The following is a 24,487-nucleotide window of genomic DNA, read 5'->3' on the forward strand; positions in this document are numbered from 1 at the left end:
TAAAATAACATTCAACTTCTAAATTAAATAGCAAAAATAAAAATCTTACATAACTAATAATATTCCAAATCTTGCATCAACTAAAATAAAATCTAGTCTAAATAAAGATGTCAAAATCTTGTTTCTAATCGCTCTGTCAAGATAAATTCTCGAGTCACGCTAGTTCTCTAGATTTGTAAAAATACTAAAAAATCGTATAATATGCTAGACAACCTAGTAAGCGATGATCACTTTCGCCAGATAAATCAAGCAATAAAATAATAATAATATAATAAAATTGAGCATGTAAAATACATTGATTCAAAACCAAATTGATATGCTATCCAGTCGTTTCAAATTTTAAATCTTGTTTATAAACCAATTTCTTTCAAATCATCAAGTTCATCTCGATAGTCATGAACTATGATCACATTTATACCCTGTGGCTGGGCTAGAATATAAGCTCATTAAAGTACCAACATATAACTTCCATTGGCAGAATGTCGATATGCCAATGTATAACTCTCGCTGGCAGGGTGTCGATATGCCAACGACGACCCCCACTGGCAAGGTGTCAATATGCCAATATATAATCCCCCACTGGCAGGGTGTCAATATGCTAATGTGTAACCTCCACTGGCAGGGTGTCGATATACCATTGAATAACCTACACTAGCAAGGTGTCAATATACCAGTGAATAACCCCCTGGTAGGGTATCAATACATAGTCTGGCTGCGAGTTCAAATCCATTTCGAAGCAAAACCCCTTTTTTTATATTCAGTGTTCAAAATCGTAAGATACATAAAATCATACGACATCGAAATCAATCGAACATAATCCACATCAAATTCAATATGTTCAATTAAGAATCATACAATATTCTAGAAAGAGGCACATATAATAATAAAATACTATGCATCAACTTCATAAATTAAGAATAATTTGATTCAAAATTTTTTTATAAATTTACCGATAAATCTAGAAAAAGAGTTACATTATTTACCTTGCGAAGAAAATCCAATTTCTGGCCTTATAATCCTGAAAATCCTTCTTAGAGCCTAATATTCAAATATTATATTTTTTATGAAAATTTTATTATAATTATTTAAAAAATTAAAATCCTAAATTCTAAGACCCTTAAAGGGCTTATTAAGCAGGAATTCCTGACGTTCGGGTTAGTTTGTTTAGAGTGATTTTACTGAATCATGCTCAGACTAGGGTACAGATGGTTCAACAGAGATCGAAGATGATCAAATCTAACAGTATTTGGCAAGGGTCAGGATGGGGACTGACACGCCGCCCGACGACCTTGGATCAGGGTCCTTCATGCTATCAATTTGTATTAGCCAGTGTTGATGGAATTTATTAGTGTGTATGGAACAGTTGGTACAACATTTTGTATTGAACTAAACATGCTTGAGCACACTAATTTTGTTTGAGTAGGTTTTTGTAGCCTTTTAGATCATCTCAAACATCATTTTTTTTAGAATTAAAGTTCCAATTGATCCAACATGAAGTGGAAATAACTTGAATCATGTCAGTCAAATATTTAAACTAAAAATGGTTGGTTACATTTTCTTTCCTTTTTGCAAGTGGATAGTTGATTGTCTATGTTCACAAATCAAATATATGGATATATGCTCAAAAGAAAGAAAGCAAGTAAAATAGAAAATAGGATTCCTGGTGAATTCTAGCACTCACATTGTCAAACCACATAGTTGGACAGGAGGAATTAAAACCATAATACCATAATATCATGTAGTTGGACATCCAACCTAAAAAACACCAAGTATAGGTGAAGGAGAAAGTAAAAGGAAACACAAGGAGCCGCAAAATAGTGGTTCAATGCCTCAAAAAGGTATAAGATGATGGATCTAATGCTGAACAGGATTTTTTTGAAGGATTTATATTAGCAACTGCTGGCAATGAAAGGAGATAGAATCATAGAATGTTCTTTCTGTCTTTAAACATGCCTCATTTGGAAATTAGGAAATTACAATAGTGGGAGAAATGTATGGTGGTTGGAAAATCACATCTCACCCCCTTGATACAGAAGAATACCACAGACCATGGTATGCCATGCCTACACAAACCGGACGGTACGGAGCGTACCATACCATACCAGTTCGGTACCTGTACTCGGTACGGATAGCATACTAATATTCAATACGCCAAAAAAATTCTGTACCGTACTGATACTATCCTAATGTGGCACCGGTACGTGGTCCGATATCGAGATGGCGAACCTCACCACAAACCTTATTATTTTGCCAAAATATGGCAAAGTTTTTGATCATCTAACTGCTCAAATTGCCATATGATAGGAGATTAAGCATGGAGTCCTTCATTCTTCAAATTGAATTATGAAATAAGCAAGGACTCCCATATCCCCAGGAAACACTTCTTCTATGCACTTAGCATTGTTGGACATATTCTGCCGCTATGCGGGCCATACCTTGCGGGCTCCCTGAGCAGCACAGGGAGGGTCACTGTCAGCATGTCCTGCCGCCTGCCAACGGTGATGGCTTGGTTAGTAGGTGAGTTATACCCGAGGGTCCCTGAACCCATGGCGAGGCCAGGTCGGAGTCCGGGGTGGGCGAGGCCTGGTCGGAGTCGACTCTTGGCGCTGCCTTTGGTGGAGTTTAAGGAAATAGAGTTGCACCTTCACTAACACTGGTCGGTTTTGGTGTAATGGTAGTTATATGCAATAGTTATATGCAAAAACACTATTCCTACCATATGAAATATAATCTAATCATCTTCCTCAAGGTTTTTTCGAAAGACATGAGATTTATGAGCTTACAGCCATTTATGAAGCCCATTGCAGCTATGAATGAAATAAAGATTGTTGAAGCACCTCTGAAACGCCTTACAATTGATAAGAGAATCATTTGCATGATCATTTAACCTCTTCACCTTGAAGTCCAAAAACAGAATGCAAGGTAAACAACTCTTGAGCACATCAATGTGAAGGCTCTAGGAGATCATGACCAAGATAAGTTTATGTGAAGTACCATGATATTTATGCATGCTTCTACTATCCAAGTCATCTTTTTTCAACTTATTTTAGGGAGTGCAAACTGAGGACCTTGCCTCTAAAGGACTTATCCATAATCCATGTTGAAATAAGTCACTTCTTTAATCCATAATCTTGTTTTATCTGGAAATGAGATCGAACTCCTCTAGCCTTCATTTTTTTTTAATTGACTAACAACCAACTGAAAATTATATATGCCTATCTATTAGCTTTATGGCCAAAACCTGCAGAACTTTTCTTCTATCCTCTTTAAGAATCAAATGAAAAATAAAATTCCCACTTTGACAATGTAAAGGTCCTCAAGCATAATGAAACATGACCACCATTATTTGTTAACATCTGACACATAATACAAAATGGGTGTGTGCCTGTTTGTTACCTGATTTTCAGAGAGTTCACTCTGCTTTTCGAGGTAGGTGGGTAGCTAAAACTGCACCATATCCTGGTTCCACTATAATATATTTAGAGTTTTCTTTTCAAGTACAACAAATATATGTAGTTCCTTTACAGGGAATAGTTTCATTTTTCAATTTTTTTAAAAAGAAAACTACCTTCAAATTTCAATTGAAGTTTAAACCTTAAACCTCACTGAAAAATAGGTTAGCTTCAATGGATCTGAATCATTTATATATCAGTATATTTTCATGCTGCATAGTGAAAAATAACAGTAGTAGTGAGCATTACTCTGCTCTTAATTCTAAAGAGGTCTTAGTTAAGCTAGGATGGTCAAGGATCAGATCTAGTCAAAACTTCTTAAGATGGCTGCTTTTAATTAAAGGAAAGACATAATTTTGGGAGCTAACTTCTTTTGGAGTGGTAATGTTGGTCTGATGTTGGCCTCCAAAAAGGGGCATGTTGGAGGTAGTTGGAGCAAAAGTGGGTTGTTTGCCTACTTTTTTTTCTTCTTTTGTCCCTGCCGGTGGTTGCCTTAACTTCAGTTTGGAGTTTTTTCTAATAAAAAAGAGTTTATGTGATTTGAGAACATTTGTAATCAAAACCATGCCATCTCAGATAGAACTTCATCCAAAAAAGCTAATTGAAATGTATTATTTAAATCTCTAGGTATGTATAAGTATCCAATATCTACCAAATGGATAGTTGATGTGGGACTAAACTTATACCCACATAGATTCTCATATGCTCCCCTCATTTCTGACACTAGTATTCTCGCTAGGTTAAAGGTCCAAACCTATTTAAATCCATTTACAAGTGCCATAAATCTAATTACAAACATTACTCTTAGTCCGTAGTCTTATGGGCTTGTTCTGTAGTCTCTTTTAGTTCATATGGATCATGGGCCGATTTCATTTTTATACTATTTATAACTTATGACCCCTCAATCCTCCAAAAAAAGGTTTTCATATAGCTAATATAAAAAGCTAGCTATAAGATGTTATTTGGGTTATTTGGTTATAAATACTTAAGATTTGCTCGGTACATAGCTGATGTGAGACGAAATACATGCTTCAAAAGATCTTAACAAGCTCCCCCTATTTAAGCTCCTAACTTCCTCCCCGAGCTAAAAATCCAAATCTATTCAAATCTCATCACAAACATCGCGATCAACTCTTGCCTAACCAAATAATCTCATACTACAATATCCTCTAGTCTAAATAGGTCAGGGCCCATATCTACTAGATACCATTTATAATAGCCCAGAATTTCACTTAAAAAAAGTTATTCGGAAGATATCATTTAAGCTCTATGGTCCTATCCAAGATTTACACAGTACCCTACCAACCTAAGCATCTAGATCTATTCAAATTCAATTCCAAGTATGATTAATTATTTGGATGAATTTATATCTTGTCAATAAAAATTTAAGTTTAAGTTAGCTAATTTAAGTTTTATTTAAATAATTTTAGCAACTTTATATTAATTATCAATTATTATATTTATCAATCAAAGAGTAGGTAGATGCTCGAGCCAAACTGCAAATCCAGCTCGACTAGGTTACGATGTGAACTCGAATATTTCGGATTGGGTTCAGATCATACTTGTCCCGAATGAGCTACTGGATCTAAAATCCTCTTTAGAGATGTGATCCAACCCAATCCAATCAATTAATGGGTTAGGTCTAGTCTTAATAATGTTCCAAATATGAAATTGGTAGCGACCCGTTTTCAGCCATTATTTTAGCCATGGGGTTGAGGCCTAGTAAACTTCTGAAGCATTAAACCCCTCGCAGTTCTCCGACCACTACGAGAGGGAAGGGAGAGAACGGGAGCGAGTCATGGCGAAGGGAGGCGGGGGAGAGGGCTTGGAGATCCTGGAAACCCTGGGGGACTTCACGAGCAAGGAGAATTGGGATAAGTTCTTCACCCTGAGAGGCGCCGGTGACTCCTTCGAGTGGTACGCTGAATGGCCCGCCCTCCGCGACCCCCTCCTCGCCGAGCTCTCCTCCTTCTCCGCCGCCGACACCCCGATCCAGATTCTCGTCCCGGGATGCGGCAGCTCCCGCGTCTCCGAGTACCTATACGACGCCGGGTTCCGGCAGATCACCAACATCGACTTCTCCAAGGTAGTCGTCTCCGACATGCTCCGCCGCAATGTCCGCTCCCGTCCCGAGATGCGGTGGCGGGTGATGGACATGACTGATATGCAGGTATCCCAGCCCCAAACCTACCATAAATCCCTTAGCTTGCGGTCTATGGCGTTTTTCTCTTGCTAGTCAGGTGTTTTGGCATGGAAAGGAGGGAACTTTTCTTGCCAGCCCCTTAGTATAAATTGCGGCGTACGGTGCTTTTATTTTTGTTGCTTTGATAGTTTGGGAGCGAAGATGCTTGTTACGGTGTTACCTGTGTGTTATTCTGTGGCGCTCAGGAGCTCAGCTCTTGTTGATGCCTTTGTTAGGTTCAAAATTTGAACCTTTGAACTGGATGTGCAATAACTTGAAGAAATTTAGAGTTGTTTATGCTTGCAAGTTTGTGGGTGTAAGAAATTATTTGGTTGGTGTGATCCATATCACTGCTGATAGGTGGAATTATATGCTTGATTCTGAATTATTATTGGAATGATGTTTTTTAAACATGGTTGAATTCTGGAATAGTGACTGATTATTAGAAATTTTTATTATTCATCCTATGTATTCTTCATGTAGGATCACGTTGGATAGGAAGGGACTATGATATATTTATCATTTCAAACAGCGCATTTCTATTTGCTAATACCAGTCCAAACTCTTCAACTTACCAAACAATAGGATCTTAGGCCACCATGTTGGCCACATCTGAGCCCACAACTTCAAAACTATAAAGGGGTTTAAATAGAAAATCACGTAGTCCTGCCATCTCAAAACTATAGAACCCAATCCATGATGTCTTACAATGTGTGAAGGTGTTGCCACTCCCAATGTGGCAAAGGTGTATGAAGGATCGTTAAACTTTAAGATTTTTCTTCAAGTAAAAGAAATATTTGGATAAAAATAAGAAAATTATGTGAAGAAAAAAGCAAACTCAAGTGTATGAATGTTAGTTGCAAGAATTAAGGACCCAATCTTTCTTGGTCTGTACCACCTGTATTGTATTGGATTGGTGATAGACTAGGTTCTGGGACCTGGTTCTCTCCGAACTGGGTTGTCTTGGTCTATCTTAATTGAGGCGGATCGAGTCTGCTGTGTCTTGACAATTTGGCCACCCTTGCATCCCGGTGCACCAGTTTATTTTATTTATTTATTTTTGTTTTTCTATTTTTTTTCTTTGCTCTTGCTTTTTATGGTTGTTTAGAACCGTCTTGATACCATACCAACCTATCCCAGATCAAAGACATGCCCTGGTATCGAAATTTAAACCTTTTTTAGTTGATTTTGTTATTACATCAAAATTTAATGATTTTGGTTCTTATATTGTATATTGTTAGTGCATGTCTTTGAAGAAAGATTTTGAAAAAATTGTTGCTTCCGCACGGTGTTATTATGTTTGAATGTTTATGTAAGGATTGTGGAGTACAATATCATTTTGCATGCCTTTGAAGAAAGATTTTTGAAAAAAAAACTGTTGCTCAGGTACAAATGTTGTTATATTTGAATGTTTATGTAAGGATTATGGAGTACAATATTATTTGCACCCAATGTATCTAAGGGAATTTCAGCAACTTATAACATGATCTTGAATAAATAAATAAAAAAATATCCATCCATTCCCTTATAATCAATTAAGTTTAATTTATGGTCACCCATGATAAGTCAAGTAGGTTAAATGATGTGAAGACACATTACTAAGATATTGTAAAACTTGATTTGCTTTAGGCATTATAGAAGTATAAAAGTGAGTTGGAAACAAGTATGCCAGAAAAGTGGAGTAGCACTAATCGATTATGAGTTGTTGCATGTTTTTGCATCATTGTTTTGAAGGAGTGAATGGATAAAAAATCCGATTTGAGGTTTTAAAACCTTGATAATTGGAATTGTCAACCAATTCTGCTTCACCGGCTTCAAACTTTTGGCTCTTGTGATTCACTTGCTTCAAAGAGTTGAGGCTTCTATTTCCTTATCATCTTTCATGGAGATTTAGTTGAGATTGAACTCTGTTGCTCCTTCCTTTAATCATCCTTAATTCTTGTCTCTCCATTGTATGCTTTTTTAAACAAGTGTTTATTATACCACCCCGAACTGCCTTGTTGGTTGTACCATACCGTATTGTATCAGGTCGAAACCAGTATGAAATACTATTCGGGTGGGTATAGGCCCCTTATCGATCTGTACCAAGGCATACCAAGGTGTACATAGGTGAACCAGGGTGTGTACCAACCCTATTAAGCAGTATTGCCCGGTTTCAGGTGGTATTATAATAAAAAGTAAGAAAAATGGCTTGAGATATGTTTTGGTATGGGGTGTGTATCGTACCATATTGGTCTGTACCATACCGAACAGGTAATGTATCGGCATTGTACCTAATGCTGAGATTGCGGATCTTAATTTAAACTACAAGTTCATGTATATTTTGGATGATAGCAATGCAATATGTAGTTTTTTTGGGTTAATCTAGAATTCTAATATGATGCCTTATGTGCACTTATTAGGAGTTTGTATGGCTAGATCCTTGTACGTGCTTCTTTTATGCAGACTTGAAGTTATGGACTGCCCTGTGAAGTTAGGGAACTGGTGGTGGGACAATCAGGCTGCTAGCTCTTAGATGCTAAGGAGATCAATGTTTCAGGTTACATTTTTACTGAGGAGACTGGTGTAACAATGTAACAAACAAGGGGGATATATGTATGGTTTGTTGTCTGGTCTAAAACATCTTAATAAAGTTGTCATTATCCCTCAGAGGTAGCTTAGTGTGTGCAAGAAACACGACAGTGCTAAATGATAAGTTTGATGAGTAGTTATAATGCCATTGCTGAGGTTTTGATGGATGAGGACCAGCCTTTAAGCTGTAACTATTTAGACTTGGTTTCTTCTCAGTGGCTGCTAAACTTTAAAGGAAGCCTCCTGATGTATGACGTTGCTGATGGTGGAAGTTAATTGTTGACACATCTATAACCATTATATTACCACATTATAACCTTCTCTCTCTCTCTCTGTGTGTGTGTGTGTGTCTACAATATTAATTTAGGATGTCTGTAGTGCAAGTGTTAATAAAGATCTGATTTGCTGTAAGTCACGTCACACTTGCCATTTGCTTTCCCCCCACAAGTAATTTATAATTTTTTTAAGATATTATTTACTTGAGCTAACCTTATAAACCAACCAGTTTGCAGATGAGTTCTTTGATGTCATTCTTGATAAAGGGGGATTGGATGCTTTAATGGAACCAGAGCTTGGGTCAAAGCTTGGAAAGAAATTACTTAAAGAGGTACTTAGCACTTGAATCTTAAGCTCTGTTCTCGTGTGGCAGTAAAATTGTAACTTATTTAAAATAGCTGATTATACTTGGTCCTAAATGAACTGAGTTGCGTGCTTTCCAGGTAAAGAGGGTTCTGAAATCCGGAGGAAAATATCTTTGTCTCACCCTTGCAGAATCCCATGTCCAAGGTGAGGTTTCAACCTTCCTAGATCAGTGGCACCAAAAGTTCTTTATGCATGCAGTGTTTTATCTCTTAATCTTGTTTATGTCAGGAATGAAGATATTATGCATTAGAGATTTTTTTTTTCTTTTGAATGATTTATTCCTTGTTAATCTTCCTATCTTTGTTGTACAATTTGATTTTACGATCTATGTCATAGCAAAGTTGGGTCACTCATTCATAGCTCAATATCAGCCAAAATCTCTCTACAGATGCACTAGTTTTACCTCTTAATCCTTTTCATATTGGCAATGAATGTTTTTGTTTTTGAAGCATAAGGGATTGTTGATGGTTATCCTTCTTCTAAAAGAATTATGTTTGCTATTCTTCTCATCTTTTTTTGTACAATTTTGAATTGATGGCCTACTTCCAGGCCATAAGTGGGACAATTATTCTGAACTACTTTTCATCTTCTTTTATAGGTTTGCTTTTCTCTGAGTTTAGGTTTGGATGGAATACAAGTATTTATGCTATACCTCACAGACCTTGTAACAAGCCTACTTTTCAAACATTCATGGTGGCTGTTGTAAAAGAGAAATTGGGTGCATTGAACCCAGTTAGATCATTATTTGATCACTCTGCTGTAAATTGTAATGCGAAGCAGGTAAAAGAATCATGGTTTCCTTTCTCTTGATATATAATTATAAGAATGGTGTGTGTGTGTGTATTAGATACTCTCTAGCTAAATCATTATTTCCTGCAGGTCTTTGCTTTAAATAATGCAGTTGAAGGTGAGAATAAAATTCGGGGCAACTATTCCACTGGTGCTGATATCTTATATTCTTTGGAAGATCTACAGCTAGGAGCCAAAGGAAATTTGAAGGAGCTTCTCCCAGGACGTAGGTGTCAGCTAATTCTTGGTGAACAAGGAAGCTGCCTTTATAGCTACAAGACTGTGCTTTTGGATGCTCGGCAGCAGCCTGATCCATTCTTGTATCATTGTGGTGTTTTTATTGTCCCTAAGGTTGGTAGACTTAGTCTTTATTGCGTTTCAACATTTGTGTTTTCAAAGTCTTCTATATGTATTGCACAATAGAATAGAGTGATAAACCCTGGCTGAAGAACTGCGGGGTTAGGTTAGATCAATATAACAATTATTTGTAGAACATGGTTAAAATATGAAATAGATCCTGAATTTCTAATCCATATATGCCCTTATTTGGTGCAAATAGTGCAGTGATAAGGCTCTGCGTTTCTGGCTTTCTTCTTTGCAAAAACTTGTGTAATAAAACAGAAATAACTTTTGAAGGAAGAGAGCTGCTAATGTATAGAGATATATGGAGAAGATCATTCTTCCTCCATTGACTTCTTAAGCTGAAGTCTTTCTTGCTTCAAAAGAATGTTCTTTAGGTCTTTTGGCACACTCGTTGCTTAGTATTGATTAGTTTAGTTTCTTGATGTTGGAGTCATAATTTAATGTGGCAAAGCAATGCTATTCTTTATTTATTTTTTTGTACGAATCTTTTGATATTTTCAGAAGCTCATTCATGTCTGTTAGATGTATGATTCAACTTTTGCTGATTGATGGATCTTTTTAATCTGAGTGCCTTTTCTTTTCATGCCTACATTTTTTCTCAAATCTCAGTTGTGCAGTAGTTATTCTATTGTAACTGTTTTTGAGATGTATGACTAATTAAATTTCAGTCTCGAGCTTATGAATGGCTGTTCACTTCAGAAGAAGGACAATGGCTTGTAGTTGAAAGTTCAAAAGCAGCTCGTCTAATCATGGTACCTGAACTTAAAATAAGAAACAAATCTTCTTTTGGGTCCGTTCTGTTTTACATTATTAAAATTATCCAATTTTTTATTGGTGCTTATTTTTTATTGTATTTAGGTTTTTTTGGACTCAAGGCACACCCATGCCAGCATGGACGATATCCAAGTATGTTTCTTTAAATTTTGTAGTTGCATATGAAGTATGCCTTGCTACTACAACCTTATTCTTCTTCTTTTTGCTCTCCTTTTTTAGAAGGATCTATCTCCACTTGTTAAAAATTTGGCACCTGGAAATCCTGAAGATGAAGCTCGAATTCCGTAAGTTTCCCTAGTGCTTGTGCTTAAAAGATTTAGAATGTATTAGATTGTGGGACCTTCTAGGCTGCTAGGAAATGACTGTTCTAGCTACTCTAGGCTGGCAGAGTTTCAGGAAAACAAAGCTCCTGCAAGCTTAAACAAGGAAGTTTTAATGTCTTGCAACTTTTAATGAGATATTTATTTCAGCGTCAAGGAATCTCAATATATCTTACATGCTTTAGTTTGTCACTGATATCGAAAATACCACCAAAATAATTGAAAAATAACATACAAGAGTCAATAACCATTTGTTTAGAGAAGACCTTGATAGACTTGGTCCTATTTATATCCTCAACATTATGGATCAGAGTTACTTATCAAGGTATGGAAACTTTCTAAACCAACTTTATACCTGATGTTGGAGGTCTGAGTTGGTCCAAAGTTCCGGGTGAAAGAATAAGCTGCCCAAATTGGTCATGATTTTTTGTTACCATAGTACTAGGAATTATGAAAGGTCAATCAACAGATCTTGGCATGATTGTTGTTGTAATCTGCATTTTTTTGAAACATCTTTAGCATTTTCACATGAGGAGAAATTAGGACTTATATAGTCTATAGAATCCCTATAATACCATCTTATGTTTCATGTTTGTTTAGCTTTGTATCAATTGCAGCATTTCAGTGATTAAAAACTAAGGTTGCACTTTAAGTAGATGATTTCAAAGTAGCTATTTATGTTACTCTGTGTGATTTCAAGTGCTGCAATGTACATTTATATCTTATCTGGCCTTAGCATGATAATGAGACCATGATATTCTCATTTGCATTTTCTTATCTTGGACAGAGGAACATTGTTACCGTTTTGCTAGTTAAGACCCTGAACAATGCTTCTTTCAACTAATATATCTTAGACTGCTTTGTGCAACTGAAGAATGCACTTGAAGTGCAATTTGCCAATAATAGGGAAGATTGTTTTTAGTTTATCTAACTGTTTTAGAAACCAGGAATAGCAGCTGCAGCTAAGTGGTCAGGACATTACATTTTTGTGGCATTGCATTTTATTTATGATTGGCCATATTCTTTGTGAAGCAACTGCCTTTTATTTCTATCAAGTTCTATGTGTGCGGCAAAGGCAAAATTTTTTAGGATACTTTCTGGCAATCTTATACTTAAATGCAAGAAATAATTTCTGTATTGGTGGATTTGCCAAACTAGAGTCCAAAGAACCCTTTTCTGTATTTACAATTAAGCATCAGTTGAACTTTTGTAATTCGTCCAAGAAGCCACAACTTTGAAAGGTGGCCAATAAATGGGTGAATGTACAAATGATGCACAAAATATGTCCCAAACTTTAGTAATCTTGATGTATAACAAGGGTTTTGTCATATGTTCTGTGAAGTTTAAGCTATAAACATGTTCCATTTTTTTAATTTTTATAAGCTGATTATATTTACAAGAAAGGAATTTCATTTGAATTTCTAATTCAAAGTATTGACTTTAATTTTTCGTTTTTATAACTAACTAAAAGATCCAGGCGTTTATATAGACTAAGTCAAGCTTCTTTTTCCCTTTGCCTAGTGAGCTTCCTTCTCATTTTTTACTAAATGTTTTACAAAGTTAACTTCTGGCTTTCTTTAATTTTGTTTTTTAAAAAATAATTGTTGAACTTGGATTTTTCCATTAACTACTGGCCTCTTCATCCAACTTGTAAGGATATCTTTAGAACCCGAGCCTCGTTCTAGGATAAGAATGTCCGACCACTTTTTACCAAATTACATGTGCTTTGTTTATTGATTACACTGACTTTCTCTATGGCTCTTTACAATTATGTATTGTTGGGCTTCATCTGTCACATGACTTTGTTAATTATTGAGTGGAACTGTATTTTTCATGCATGGTTTCAGAGAAGTAGAATCACTTTTGAAATTTAATCAATAATTAGTTGGTTGTTTTTTTATCTGTAGCAGCAATACTTACATCTTATCTCTCATTCTGTATTATGTATTTGACTACCCATTTTAATCAGCACCATATTTTTCATATTTGTTTCCTGATTTCAGGTTTATGATGGCCAATGATGGTGTCAAGCAGAGGAACATTTTGCAGAAGGTTTAGTCTCAACATTCCACCTAACTTTTCAATCTAAAATTATAGCTCCATTCTTCTAGCAATTTCCTATCTGCTGAATGTGCAATTAATACAGGATGAAACTAATGATGCCTAAGAGAAAAATAGCCTGTATAAAAGTTTAATGTAATCACATGTCTACAGTCTTTGTGCATCTGATTTTGTAAAACTTATTGAATGCTAATAACTGTTTGATGACAATAGTGATTTTTATTGCCAGTATCTAGGAGCTCATAAAAATGCTTGAAGCAACACCAAGGACTTGGAGTCTTTGGTGGTATAATCATTTAGTGCTTCTTTGAAGATTGCTGAAGGATGCACTTTCAGAAAGCAAATGCTAGCTCATTCTATTTTTTTGTCAAACTGTGATGAGAACAATTTAACAGTCATGGATGGATTTTCATTGGATTTACTTGTCAGGAGGGGTGAAGGTTGTTGGGTTTCTCTTGAACTTTTGCATATAATTATAGTTGGTAACTGTTAAAATCTTCCTGCAATTGATGATAATTTATGGGATTTTGGTGAAATGTAGGTTGAGTTGTTCCTCATATTGCTTGTGTGGTTGGTCGCCACAGAAAAGCAGCCAATGGTATTCTTTAAAATGACTTAGGAATTTAGTGCAATTTGGCAAGTGATTTTTCTTGTAAATTTGAGTACATGTGGATGGAATTGCAAGACTTCTAGAGATCACACCTTTGTGGTGGATGAGATGTCTTCTTAAGTTAGCCTGATATCTATGTAGATCCAAAATATGCTCACTATGTCCTTGACAGAATGAATCACCATCCTTGACATGGCTGCATCTATCATTACTGTGTTGTAAATGCATGTGTAGTTATGAAATTGTAAGGCGATTATTAAAAGAATTTCATGAGTTCATATTTGCATTTTTGTTTCTTCATTAGCCCATGTATCTAGAAAATAGAAATTAACTTCTTCAGCCATGTGTAGCTTTTTTTCGGTATAAATAATCCTTTTTTTGTCATGTGCTTGATCTTTTCATAGGTTACATCTACTATTACTGGACCTATAATTGTGGAAGATGTTATCTATGAAGCTGTAGACGGAGATGGTGATAACACTGGCCTCACCTCATCAGACACTAAGATGTTTCGTCGCCTTACTTTTGAAAGAAGTTTGGGTTTGGTGCAATCAGAAGCACTGCTGATAAGAGAACCTCAAAGCAATCCTGTTGAATCAGTTGGAAAGAAGAGCAGCTTATCTTCAAAATCCAGGAAAAAAGGAGGCAAAAAAATAAGTGATTCCAGCAAGTTGATTAATGGTAATTTATTATGCCATTTTTTCTTTCCTGATCTGTTTTATTGCTCCCTGAAGGGATTCGAACCATGAACCATTTTACTACCAAAAGCAACTGCTTAGTTTCACATTTTGGATATCCTGATGGGTTTTTTTATTCCATTTATAATATTAATATACCAGAAATTGCTTGTTATTTACTTATGTTGCAGCTATACTTTTAATTTTAAAGACAAAAACACTGGAATACCACTTCTCTTTCTTGCTGACTTGCTCCTTTTCCTCTTTGTGTGTTGAATGGCAACATCTTGGTCCTCAATGATTACCGACATTGACCTGCAAATTCCAGACCACTGATGTATGGATGATCGCCACCAACTAAATGAGTAACCTTTAGAGAATTTCCTTTTTAGATCGACTTATCCAGTTGCATGGCTCTTCTAGAGCCATTTGTAGCTCCAGTTAATTGGAGTTGTTAAACCCTGATTTAACTTTAATATAATGTCATACAGATAACATTTTCCTGCAAGGTCTTCACTTCTGGATTGCTACGAAACTTAAGGGTCTTGATATTGACTTCTCCCATATGTGCAATAATTTCATGTTTATAATACGTCAATTTGATGTTAGCATGTTTCTTCTTATTATAGCGCAATATTTTGGTGATTATGCCTTTTATTTTCTTTGGAGTAAAATCTGATTGTTTTTTAAAACTGTGGAAATAACTTTTGCTTCCAAAAATTTGTCATTGTCAACTTTTGGGCTGTTCTACAATATGTGCTAATTGAATACAATAATGTTTATAATAATTTACTTTTTATTTTTCTTGGCTGCTGTCTTTGTTAACTTAGGATCCAGAAGCACTTGGAAGGTTGACCATAGTTGTCTTGCTAGTTCTTATCACAGCGGAATCGTTTCAGGCTTTGCTCTAATAGCTTCTGCTTTGGAAATTGCTGCATCATCTGAAAAAAAGGTAACAAACTTTTTGCTACTTGCGGATGAAGTTAACTCTTGATATTTCATGATATTAGGAACCAATGTTCTTTTGAAGCATCTCATTGCTTGATTTAGCTTCTTTGGTGATGTTAAAAAATGGCTTGATTTTGCTCTAAGTGGAGTAATTTTTTTTCACAGGTTAGAACAATTATAGTCGGTCTTGGAGCTGGGCTTCTTCCTATGTTTCTTCATGGATGCCTTCCTTTTCTGGAAATTGAGGTAGCTTGCATAACCTTGATGACCTTCTCTTAGCATAAAACAATTAGTTACTCTTAGTTTTTCCATGCAGGTTGTGGAGTTGGATCCTTTAATTTTGGATTTAGCAAGGAAATATTTTGGCTTTACAGAGGATAAGCGGTTGAAGGTAATTATAATTATCCTACAAATTGATTTTCTTTTTTGAGAAAATATCCTACTAATTCATGTTAAACATTATGCCTACTTGTCTTGTTATTTTTTGCCCATCTCAACATGTTTTGCTGATTACATGGTCGGTTTTACAGAATCCTAGATATGAGTAATATATTGGTCGTATAACTATTCCTGTTAGAATTAACAAAAAAGTTAACTACATCCTAGAAATATATATTTCATGTATTTCATGTCTTGATATATTGTCAAAAATTGACCTGACCTGAACCTACTTGGGTCGGGTTTGAGTCGAGGGTTTTTTAATTAGGTCAGGTATGTGTCAATTTTTCTAACTTAAGCTTTAAATGGGTTAGGTAAGATTAGAGTTTCGACCCAACTCAATCCATGATATTAGAGTTCTATTTAGGTTGAAATGATTTACGTCAGGTTGTTATGATCTTGAATAAGAATTATTTTTGAGTGGTTGGTATTTTCCTTCATACTAGTTATTTAAATTATTTTAAAAATTAGCTAGTAACAATTGTAAAATCTAAATTTCATAGGTTAGCTTAGGTCTGTTAAGGATGGAGTTTTGCAAAATATATTAGATTACGGTCCGAGAGGTTGACCCCATCTTGGGTCATGTCTGATATGGGCCAAGGTCTTGAATGTTGCTATCCTTTGACACAACTTGGCTGCCCATTGCCACCCATATCTTTGGCAGCTTCCTGTAACGCACTTGAGGAAATGATTCCATTGAGATGATTATCTTGCTTTTCATCTACCAGCTTGAATTAGCTGAACTTGATTGACAAAAGAAGGTTTTATGTTCATGTTTCTGTTAGCTTCACAAATATCAGGTTTCTTGGCATCAAAATTTCAGAACTCGGTTTCAGTTTTGGTTTGGTTAAAATGAGTTCGAGTTTTGGCAATTTTTGGTGGTTTTGGTATTTGTTTCTCCAATTTTGGCAGTTTCAATTAAAAATAATAAAAAAGTTTTTTTTGCATGATCATTCCTACCGTTTTGGGAAATTGCAGGCAAGTCCCCACTTTTTAGGCTATTGCAAAAAATCCTCCTATTTCTTACAAAATATCCATATAGGTCGCTGTGCATTATTCTGGCAGCACATGCACTGAAGCTGACCTATGTGTTAGGGCTGAAAGAGGGTTGGATAAAATTTGGCCAGATCTAAGTCTGGATCCAGATAGGGGTTGCTTATAACAATCTGTATCTGATTGCATTCAGATAGATAGAAATTCTGTCAGAAACATAATTCCCCCTTTTCACATTTTAATGAGGTGCTTCACTTATTGATAAAAAAAATAATCCCTCTTTATTCGAAGTGGGCAAGGGAGCTTGCCTATCATTGACATGGATGAGCAAAGTTTGAATTATCGTGATACAGGGCACATTGGTGATGTGTTAATATTATACATATCGTGGTACGTCCCTGTATCAACTTCTGGCTTGCCAATTTGGGGCAGTACAGCACAGTATGTGTTTCAGTACTGGGCTCAGTAGGGATAGTTTGGTATGGTATCTATTGGGTTGGTTTTTCAGAACTTGGGATATGCAGTTGAGCACATGTACATGATCACCAGGCAGAGGGCTGTTAATTATCCACATTCTCCATAAGGTAGTTGTTATTCGGCTTCTATGAAAATATTTATATTTATACATTTAGTAATGGAATTGATCCTTCCATCAGTTCCATGTATATGCATAGCGAAATTTTAGTTAAATTTTAGTCAGGTAATTATATTACAACTCCATTGCATTCATCTTTTCTGCTTGCATTGCCTAATGTTAGTTGTCCTTGTTAAACTTTGCTCAGAAATTCAATTTGTATCTCAAGTAATATCTGATTTATATCCATATCCATTTATAACAGATATGGATACAAATTTTATGACCATTTAATATCAGTAATTGTATTTGTATCAGCTGAATAAGTATGGATTTGGATATCGATAACCAGTATCTGATCCATTTTCAGCCCTACTATGTGCACTAGTTTTGGCACCATGTGCAGCAATACTATCTCAACATGCACCAAATCTGAAACCATGTGGACTGAACTTCTTATGATGTGCATTAGTTTGAATATTTGATGTTGTGGTTTTTAATGCATGGACTTATAACAGTGCTGTAATAATTAGCTAGATGAGAATGCAATATCAGATGGGAGGTAGTGATATGTGTGCAAAAAAAGCCCTTAAAGAAATGCTATTGTGCCAAAGCCAAGCCCTTTTCTAAGGCTGTAAATGTACAAAGTTCATAAACAACTCATGTTTTAGCTTAATAACAGTATTGTTGAGGTCATCAGGAAATGAGCCATGTTCAAGCCCCACCACAGAGCTTGACTCCTAACACGCCAAGCCCAATAACTCCATGCTTGCTAAAATAAGTAGGAGCTAAGGTTGGGTGAAAAGAGTCCCATTCAAATTTGTTTACTAGAAGATGAACCGAGCTTAAATATTTGTAGTTAAGTGGGTTTGAACCTGACTCAAGTTGAAATATCCTCCGTTTACCCGGGCAAGCTCAAGCTGCTACAAGCTTGGCTCAACTTGTTTGCTGCCCTTCTTTTGATCTCATACAGGCAATGTGCTTGGTGCATATTGTGTTAAAATTAATGCACATTAAATCAATATTACTGTAGATGATGCCTGTACTAGCGGATGTGGAACTAGCATTTAACTAGTATTGGTGCACATGGAGCCAGTGCTAATGCACATGGTGCCAAAATGGTGCACAAGGAATACTTGGATACTTTCTAAAGAATGTGGGGATTTTGTTGTCATAAACCAAGGTAGGTTCCTTCCTGCTACTTCGGGAAAAGTAGGGATGGTCATGTAAAAGCCCTAATAGAAAACTACAAACCATTAAAAAAGAAAAGCAAACAAGTAAAGAAAACAAATCAGAGAACATTTTAATGCATATTGTACCGTTCAAAACCTTGAAGTATATCGTTTTGTTGGTTTCATAATGAACTAATATCTGTGTATACACACCCCCCCTCTGAATTATATATATGCATGCATGCATATAATCTTTAAATAAAATAAAGTAGATATAACAATCATGTTTCACATCATTCTTGAGTGCAATATTGTCATTTTACTGTTTGATGGCAAATTTAACACATAAAAGTCTAAATGCTGTTCAGGTCTAAGCTCTAGGATTAGCAAACCTGAATCAGAAGTTGAATCACTAAATTATTTTGAAACCCAGCATGACAATGCTTCCAAATAATCTGAGGACCTGCGAAGTAAAATTTTGATCTTGTTACTTCTGAGACGAAATGATAAATATGAATTTCCTATATATGCAATGAGTTTGGCCCATAGGCAACTTCCAAAGCTAAACCTGGTTTCAGATTGTTTCCAAACCTTAACTGATGAGTTTTGGTTTTGGTGTCGAGGTTTTAACCGAAACTCCAAACCATGCTTTGCATCTGCTATGCATTTGTATTGCTTAATGAATGCGCAGTTACCTAGATTCATGTTTTGACTTGAAAAGTGCGGTCAATTGATATCTCATTTGGCAGACCATTTAATCCTTAGTTCATTGCAAGTCAGGGAAAATCATAAGATAGACTTGCAGTCATCTTAAGCTATTTTGTTTATTTCCTTTTTCTGTTTTGGTTGGGGGGTTAGATGGGGAAAGCCAGAAAGGGTTTATGAAAAATCAGATTTGCACCCAGGAATACTCTTATAAATCGTGAATCATCAACACAAGTAACCACCTCTGATGTAAAACCACCAGCATTTTATATTTGGTTGTTAGCCTTTTTTTATGTTCTCACAAATACTCAGGGTTCCACTTTAATGTTTCCCCCATATATTTGCAACTACTAGCTGTCTCATCTGAGTTGCTTTTCAAGTACCAGTAGCATACATTGAAAATGTCATTTCTCTATTTATCTGTCAGGTACATATTGATGATGGAATCCAATTTATTCGAAATGCGAATATTGTGCCATCTCCTTTGGACACCAAACATAAAGTAGATGATTCCAAGACAGTTTCACAATCACATGATGGAGAGGTTATGAAATCTCTTGCCAATGGGAACAGTAATACTGAAAGTAAAATTGTCATTATTGATGCAGATTCATCTGATCTGAGGTGGATAACATCATCTTGTTTGTCTTCTCTACACAACTGGAAACTTTCAATATGTATGTAACTGTGGATTTTCTCCCCTGCTGCTTGCAGCTCTGGGTTGGCCTGCCCTCCTGCAGATTTTGTAGAAGAATCATTCCTTTTGTCTGTGAAGACATTCCTCTCAGGAGGTGGCCTCTTTATTATCAATCTGGTATCACGGTCCCCAGCAATTAGGGAGATGATTGTTTCGCGAATGAAAGTGGTAAGATCCAAGCAGAACATCTATGATCATGCCACATAATTATCAATCTGATTAGTCTGATATGTCATGGGTATTAGTAAGCTATTGTGATTTCTGGTGCAAAATTTGGTGTGTAGGTTTTCAGCCACCTCTTCTCTCTAGAACTGGAGGAGGACGTTAATGAGATTCTCTTTGCTTCTTCCTCGGAGGCATTTATCCACATAGATCATTATCCTGAGGCATGGACTCAACTTAAGAACATGATGCGGGTTCATCTTCCGGAGAGGCAAATGTTGATGCAGAAGATCAACTGTTTGAAGTAGTATAGTCAAAAAAATCGCACCGATTAATTCTTAGAGCCCATGTAAATTAGTTTCGTATTAATCATTCTAAATTTAATGTTTAAACATTGTATAATAGAGGCACAATGGCAGTTTTGTTTTTGCTTCAGTAAATTAATATGCTTATTAAAGAAAACCAACTTGGTCATGAAGCAGTGTCTTGTCATGTTTTAGATTGTGGTTTTGTTGTGCTAGCAAATTTTTGCGCAGTAATCTTTTAGCAGTACGCAGAAGTACTTGGGTGCTCTTGTTATTTTTGTTGGGAATATTAAAGAATTTAACTCTCTTTTTTTTGGAATTTCTTTTCTTTTTTGTTGGTGCTTGAGAAACTTCTGTAATTTTCAATTTTATGTTTGTATCTTCTTAAGAAACTTCTGTGAATTTGTTTATTAGTGTGTGGCATGGCCAGCAGTTGGCACCAAGTTGTTCTAATCAGATGCTCTAAGATTGGAATCTGGAGGATGTTTCTCTGAGGATAAGAAACCAGCTGGTCCTGCACATTAGGTCTCCATACAACAGCAGTTCAAAGGCTTTATACTGGAACCATGTGCTCCATATGGAGAAGATGAGTTCATGAGATTCAAATCATCCACAAAACAGAGCAGTATGGATGGTGGCTTTTGCGCATAGGTAGCGTTGGATGCTTTGAATTTTGATTCAGCCTTAGGGATTTCTACCAGAGTAAAAAACGAATTTTAATTGTTAACCAATAAATTTGTTTTTCACTTTATAAATATTAAATAATATAAGATATTTTCTTTGCACGCCCACATAGATGGATGGATATATATATATATATATATATATATATATAGTGCGTGCGTGCGTGTACGTATACATACATACATACATATGTCATCTTTATATCAAATTCTGTATATCTTTTCAATTTTTTAAATTGTCATCTTTAATTAAAAAATATTAAAGCTGGCGCCAATAGCCCCAACTATTCCTTTTTTATGGTGTTAGTATAGATGGATGCACCTTCTGGTACTAACAATCCAACCTCATAGATGCTTCCCTCATCACCAGAAAAACACGTCTGTTCTTCCTTCTCTCTGCTTATTTATTCCCGTTGTCTATTTTTGACGTAATTTTTGAAAATATTATATGATTTTTTTATGGCAAACCATCGTGTAGGTATCTCACTGTTCTTTAGTGTATTTTATAATATTTAAGTTTATATTATAATGCGTATTTGCAAATGGCTAAACATAGATAATATTTAAAATTTGTGCTTACCTCCTCTATTGCAATGAGATACTTTTGTACATGAATAAGTTGTTGACTACTCGTTAGACTTTACTATTTGTCCATGTCTTCGGCATATTGTATATATTGTTTATGGCCAACTATCATGAGGTGTACCATTACCCTATGGTGTATTTTATACTATCTTGATAATATTAATAATACTTTTTGCAAAAAGGTAAAATAACATATACAACATTAATCATCACAAAACTTTTTTGTTGGATGGAACCATTGTCTCCTTTGTTTGGTAATTCAAAATGGCAAATTGACGGCCAGTCCCTCTATGGACCGGATCTTAATAATAAGCTCTAATGGATGGATATATAACATCCAGTCCACCTTCAAATTTTTTTATAATTTTTGGTCTTCATTAAATTTGGGAGGGTGATTATACCCTCCGTATTTCAAACTCTAACCCTGTCTCTCCCACTCCCTCGGCTCTCCTAAAGTGACGTGTCTAGTTGTAAGATAATCATTTGACCTCTCATCCATCCACTACTTAACTGGCCACTAGAAGCTTATGACCAACCGATGCATGAGACAACTGATTCCTGCTTTTATTTCTAGTAGTTGTGGATGCTTAAACAAATAGAGCTGTATGAACTAGAAATTCAATTTAACTAGCAGAAAACCTGCATCAAAGTCTGCCATACCGCAAGGAACAGAACATACTGCTTGGTACGGAATGTACTATATCATGTTAGAGGAAAACTAATATGAAACACACATTCAAGTCGGTACAAGTTTCGTACCACCCATACCAAAGCGTACCGAGGTGCATACTGGTCCGTACCAAGGCGTATTGAGATAAAAATTGAGAAATAGATAAGAAAGCTATTTCAGCATAGAAGTGTATTGTACTGTACCGAACTGATAAGGTATCGATACGGTATCTGGTACCAAGATTGTGGACCTTGACCCACACTATATGCAGGTATATGCAAATATTCTAGAGTTGTCATCTTGATCATCATTTTTAGTAGAGTAATATTCTCTTTTTTAAGGTCTGTGAAGCTTCCGCCATTTTTTTCTGAGAATAGTGATCTCAATAGTACTATTACCCTCATATGATATCTTTTATATATATATATATATATATATATATATATATATATATATATATATGCTGCAGCAATATACTTTTTTTATAATAAAAATTAATCTGATAGCAACCATGGATGCAAATTCCTTTCTTGCAAACATACTTCATAACAGATATTTGAGCAATGTGGGTGGCTGTGTGTTCCCCCCTCTTCAAAATAGAAAACTTGTAAGGCTGTACGTTTGATCAAATTATCAAGAAATCATTGGAAAAAGGGAATTAGAGTCATCCGAACTATGGAAAGGAATTAACCGAATATCATGGGAACTATAAATTTGGAGGAACAGAATAACTGGAAGGTAAAAAATTCTCAAAAACTAACAACAGGGAAGAATTTTAAGGTTTAGAATATATTGTAGAACATGTGAGCTAAATAGTTAAAAAAAAAAAAAGGAAATGTGTACATGCCAGAAACCTTTGTGCATCTTAAAAGCTTTAAAAATAAAGGTTTATGGGCCATGTGTCATAAGGTGATTGGTGCACATTTCCTTTTTTTTTTTTTTGCAATATCAATGAAATAGGTTCTGATAGAAAGTCATCCACGCTAGTTACAGGACAATATGCAAGCATAAAAGAAACTGAAGTCCAAAGAAGATAGACAGTATACAATTAAATCTACAAGAAGGGATTGAATTAATTAGAAATGTAGAATGATACAGAAAAAAATCCTATCATATTGGATATTATATGTATATAGCCACAGAGAGAGAGAGAGAGAGAGAGAAGATTTGGGTTGAAACTAGGCTTGAAGTTATACAACTCAATCTGGCTATTGTGCACCAAACCAAATTGCACCCCCTTCTCTAACCCCAATCCATCACGGATATCTTGCTGGAATGAAAACCTTGTTTCATCAAAGGCTATGGTTCCATACAAGCTAGATGTGAGCTAAAGCACATTCGACATTTCTAATAAGCTTTAACTCTTGGCGAATTATACTTAAAAAGCCAGCTTATTAAAGTCCAGGTTAGTCTCCTCAAAACAACAACAAAAAAAAAAAAAGACTTCGTATATGCGATGGGCCAACTCATTCCTCTTCAAATTTGTGCTATTAGCAATAGTATTAAGCATCAAAAGCTCCAATTTCTTGTAAATTCCTTGACTTGGAATCTTTAGTCACTATACTTTGGTGATTTAGTAATATGATGACTTTCAGTAGTAACATAAACCAACTCTAATTCTTTAGCAGCTCAAAGACAAATGCATCGGTAGATGGCTATTTCCACCACAAGTTTTAGCATTGACTTGACTGCGTCCAATGCTTGTGCCTACCCCTTCCATCATCTCAAGTAGAACATACTAACAGATAGATTCGACAACTCTCTTGTGCTTCTCTCCCTTAGATTACTAATGTTCTTCGCTTGACTTAGTAAAATATATGCAAGAAAATGCCCCATGGGAATTGGAAAATGATAGAGATTGAGTACTAAGGATAGAGATTGAGTGCTAGGTAATCCAACCCTTTGTGACATTATTATACTTTATGCCATGGTGTTGCATCTATGCATTACTCAAAGTATCATTTTTTCTTCTTCTTTTTTTCGCATATAATATCATTTGTTAAACAGAGATTACAGGTTCATATTACATGGTCTTACAATATTCAGAGAATTATCTTTTGTTTATTGCCTCTCACATGCTCAAGAAATTTTTCTTTTTATTACCTAAACAAGTT

The 24,487-nt window shown here is 35.6% G+C and overlaps 1 protein-coding gene across 1 annotated transcript; it reads left to right on the forward strand.

Moving 5' to 3' along the window:
• Window positions 1-5,181: 5,181 nt before the first annotated feature.
• On the forward strand, window positions 5,182-20,604 carry LOC103710826 (eEF1A lysine and N-terminal methyltransferase). The gene is made up of 16 exons (XM_008796725.4): window positions 5,182-5,622; window positions 8,711-8,812; window positions 8,925-8,991; window positions 9,446-9,627; window positions 9,727-9,987; window positions 10,668-10,751; window positions 10,858-10,905; window positions 10,993-11,057; window positions 13,097-13,145; window positions 14,169-14,445; window positions 15,272-15,393; window positions 15,555-15,635; window positions 15,706-15,780; window positions 19,699-19,895; window positions 19,986-20,136; window positions 20,253-20,604. Exons 1-16 carry the CDS (start codon window positions 5,251-5,253, stop codon window positions 20,436-20,438), a joined length of 2,319 nt encoding a protein of 772 aa, XP_008794947.2. The 5' UTR covers window positions 5,182-5,250; the 3' UTR covers window positions 20,439-20,604.
• Window positions 20,605-24,487: the final 3,883 nt, after the last annotated feature.

Source organism: Phoenix dactylifera, chromosome 14, assembly GCF_009389715.1.
Source record: "Phoenix dactylifera cultivar Barhee BC4 chromosome 14, palm_55x_up_171113_PBpolish2nd_filt_p, whole genome shotgun sequence".
Lineage (NCBI taxonomy): Eukaryota > Viridiplantae > Streptophyta > Magnoliopsida > Arecales > Arecaceae > Phoenix > Phoenix dactylifera.

What these genes read in the sequence shown, in the direction of transcription:
- LOC103710826 (XM_008796725.4), top strand. Translation starts at nt 5,251, where the DNA reads ATGGCGAAGGGAGGCGGGGGAGAGGGCTTGGAGATCCTGGAAACCCTG. An exon ending in CTGCATCATCTGAAAAAAAG is followed by an intron (nt 15,394 to 15,554) that starts GTAACAAACTTT and finishes TTTTTTTCACAG; the next exon opens with GTTAGAACAATTATAGTCGG. An exon ending in TTGTTTCGCGAATGAAAGTG is followed by an intron (nt 20,137 to 20,252) that starts GTAAGATCCAAG and finishes TTTGGTGTGTAG; the next exon opens with GTTTTCAGCCACCTCTTCTC.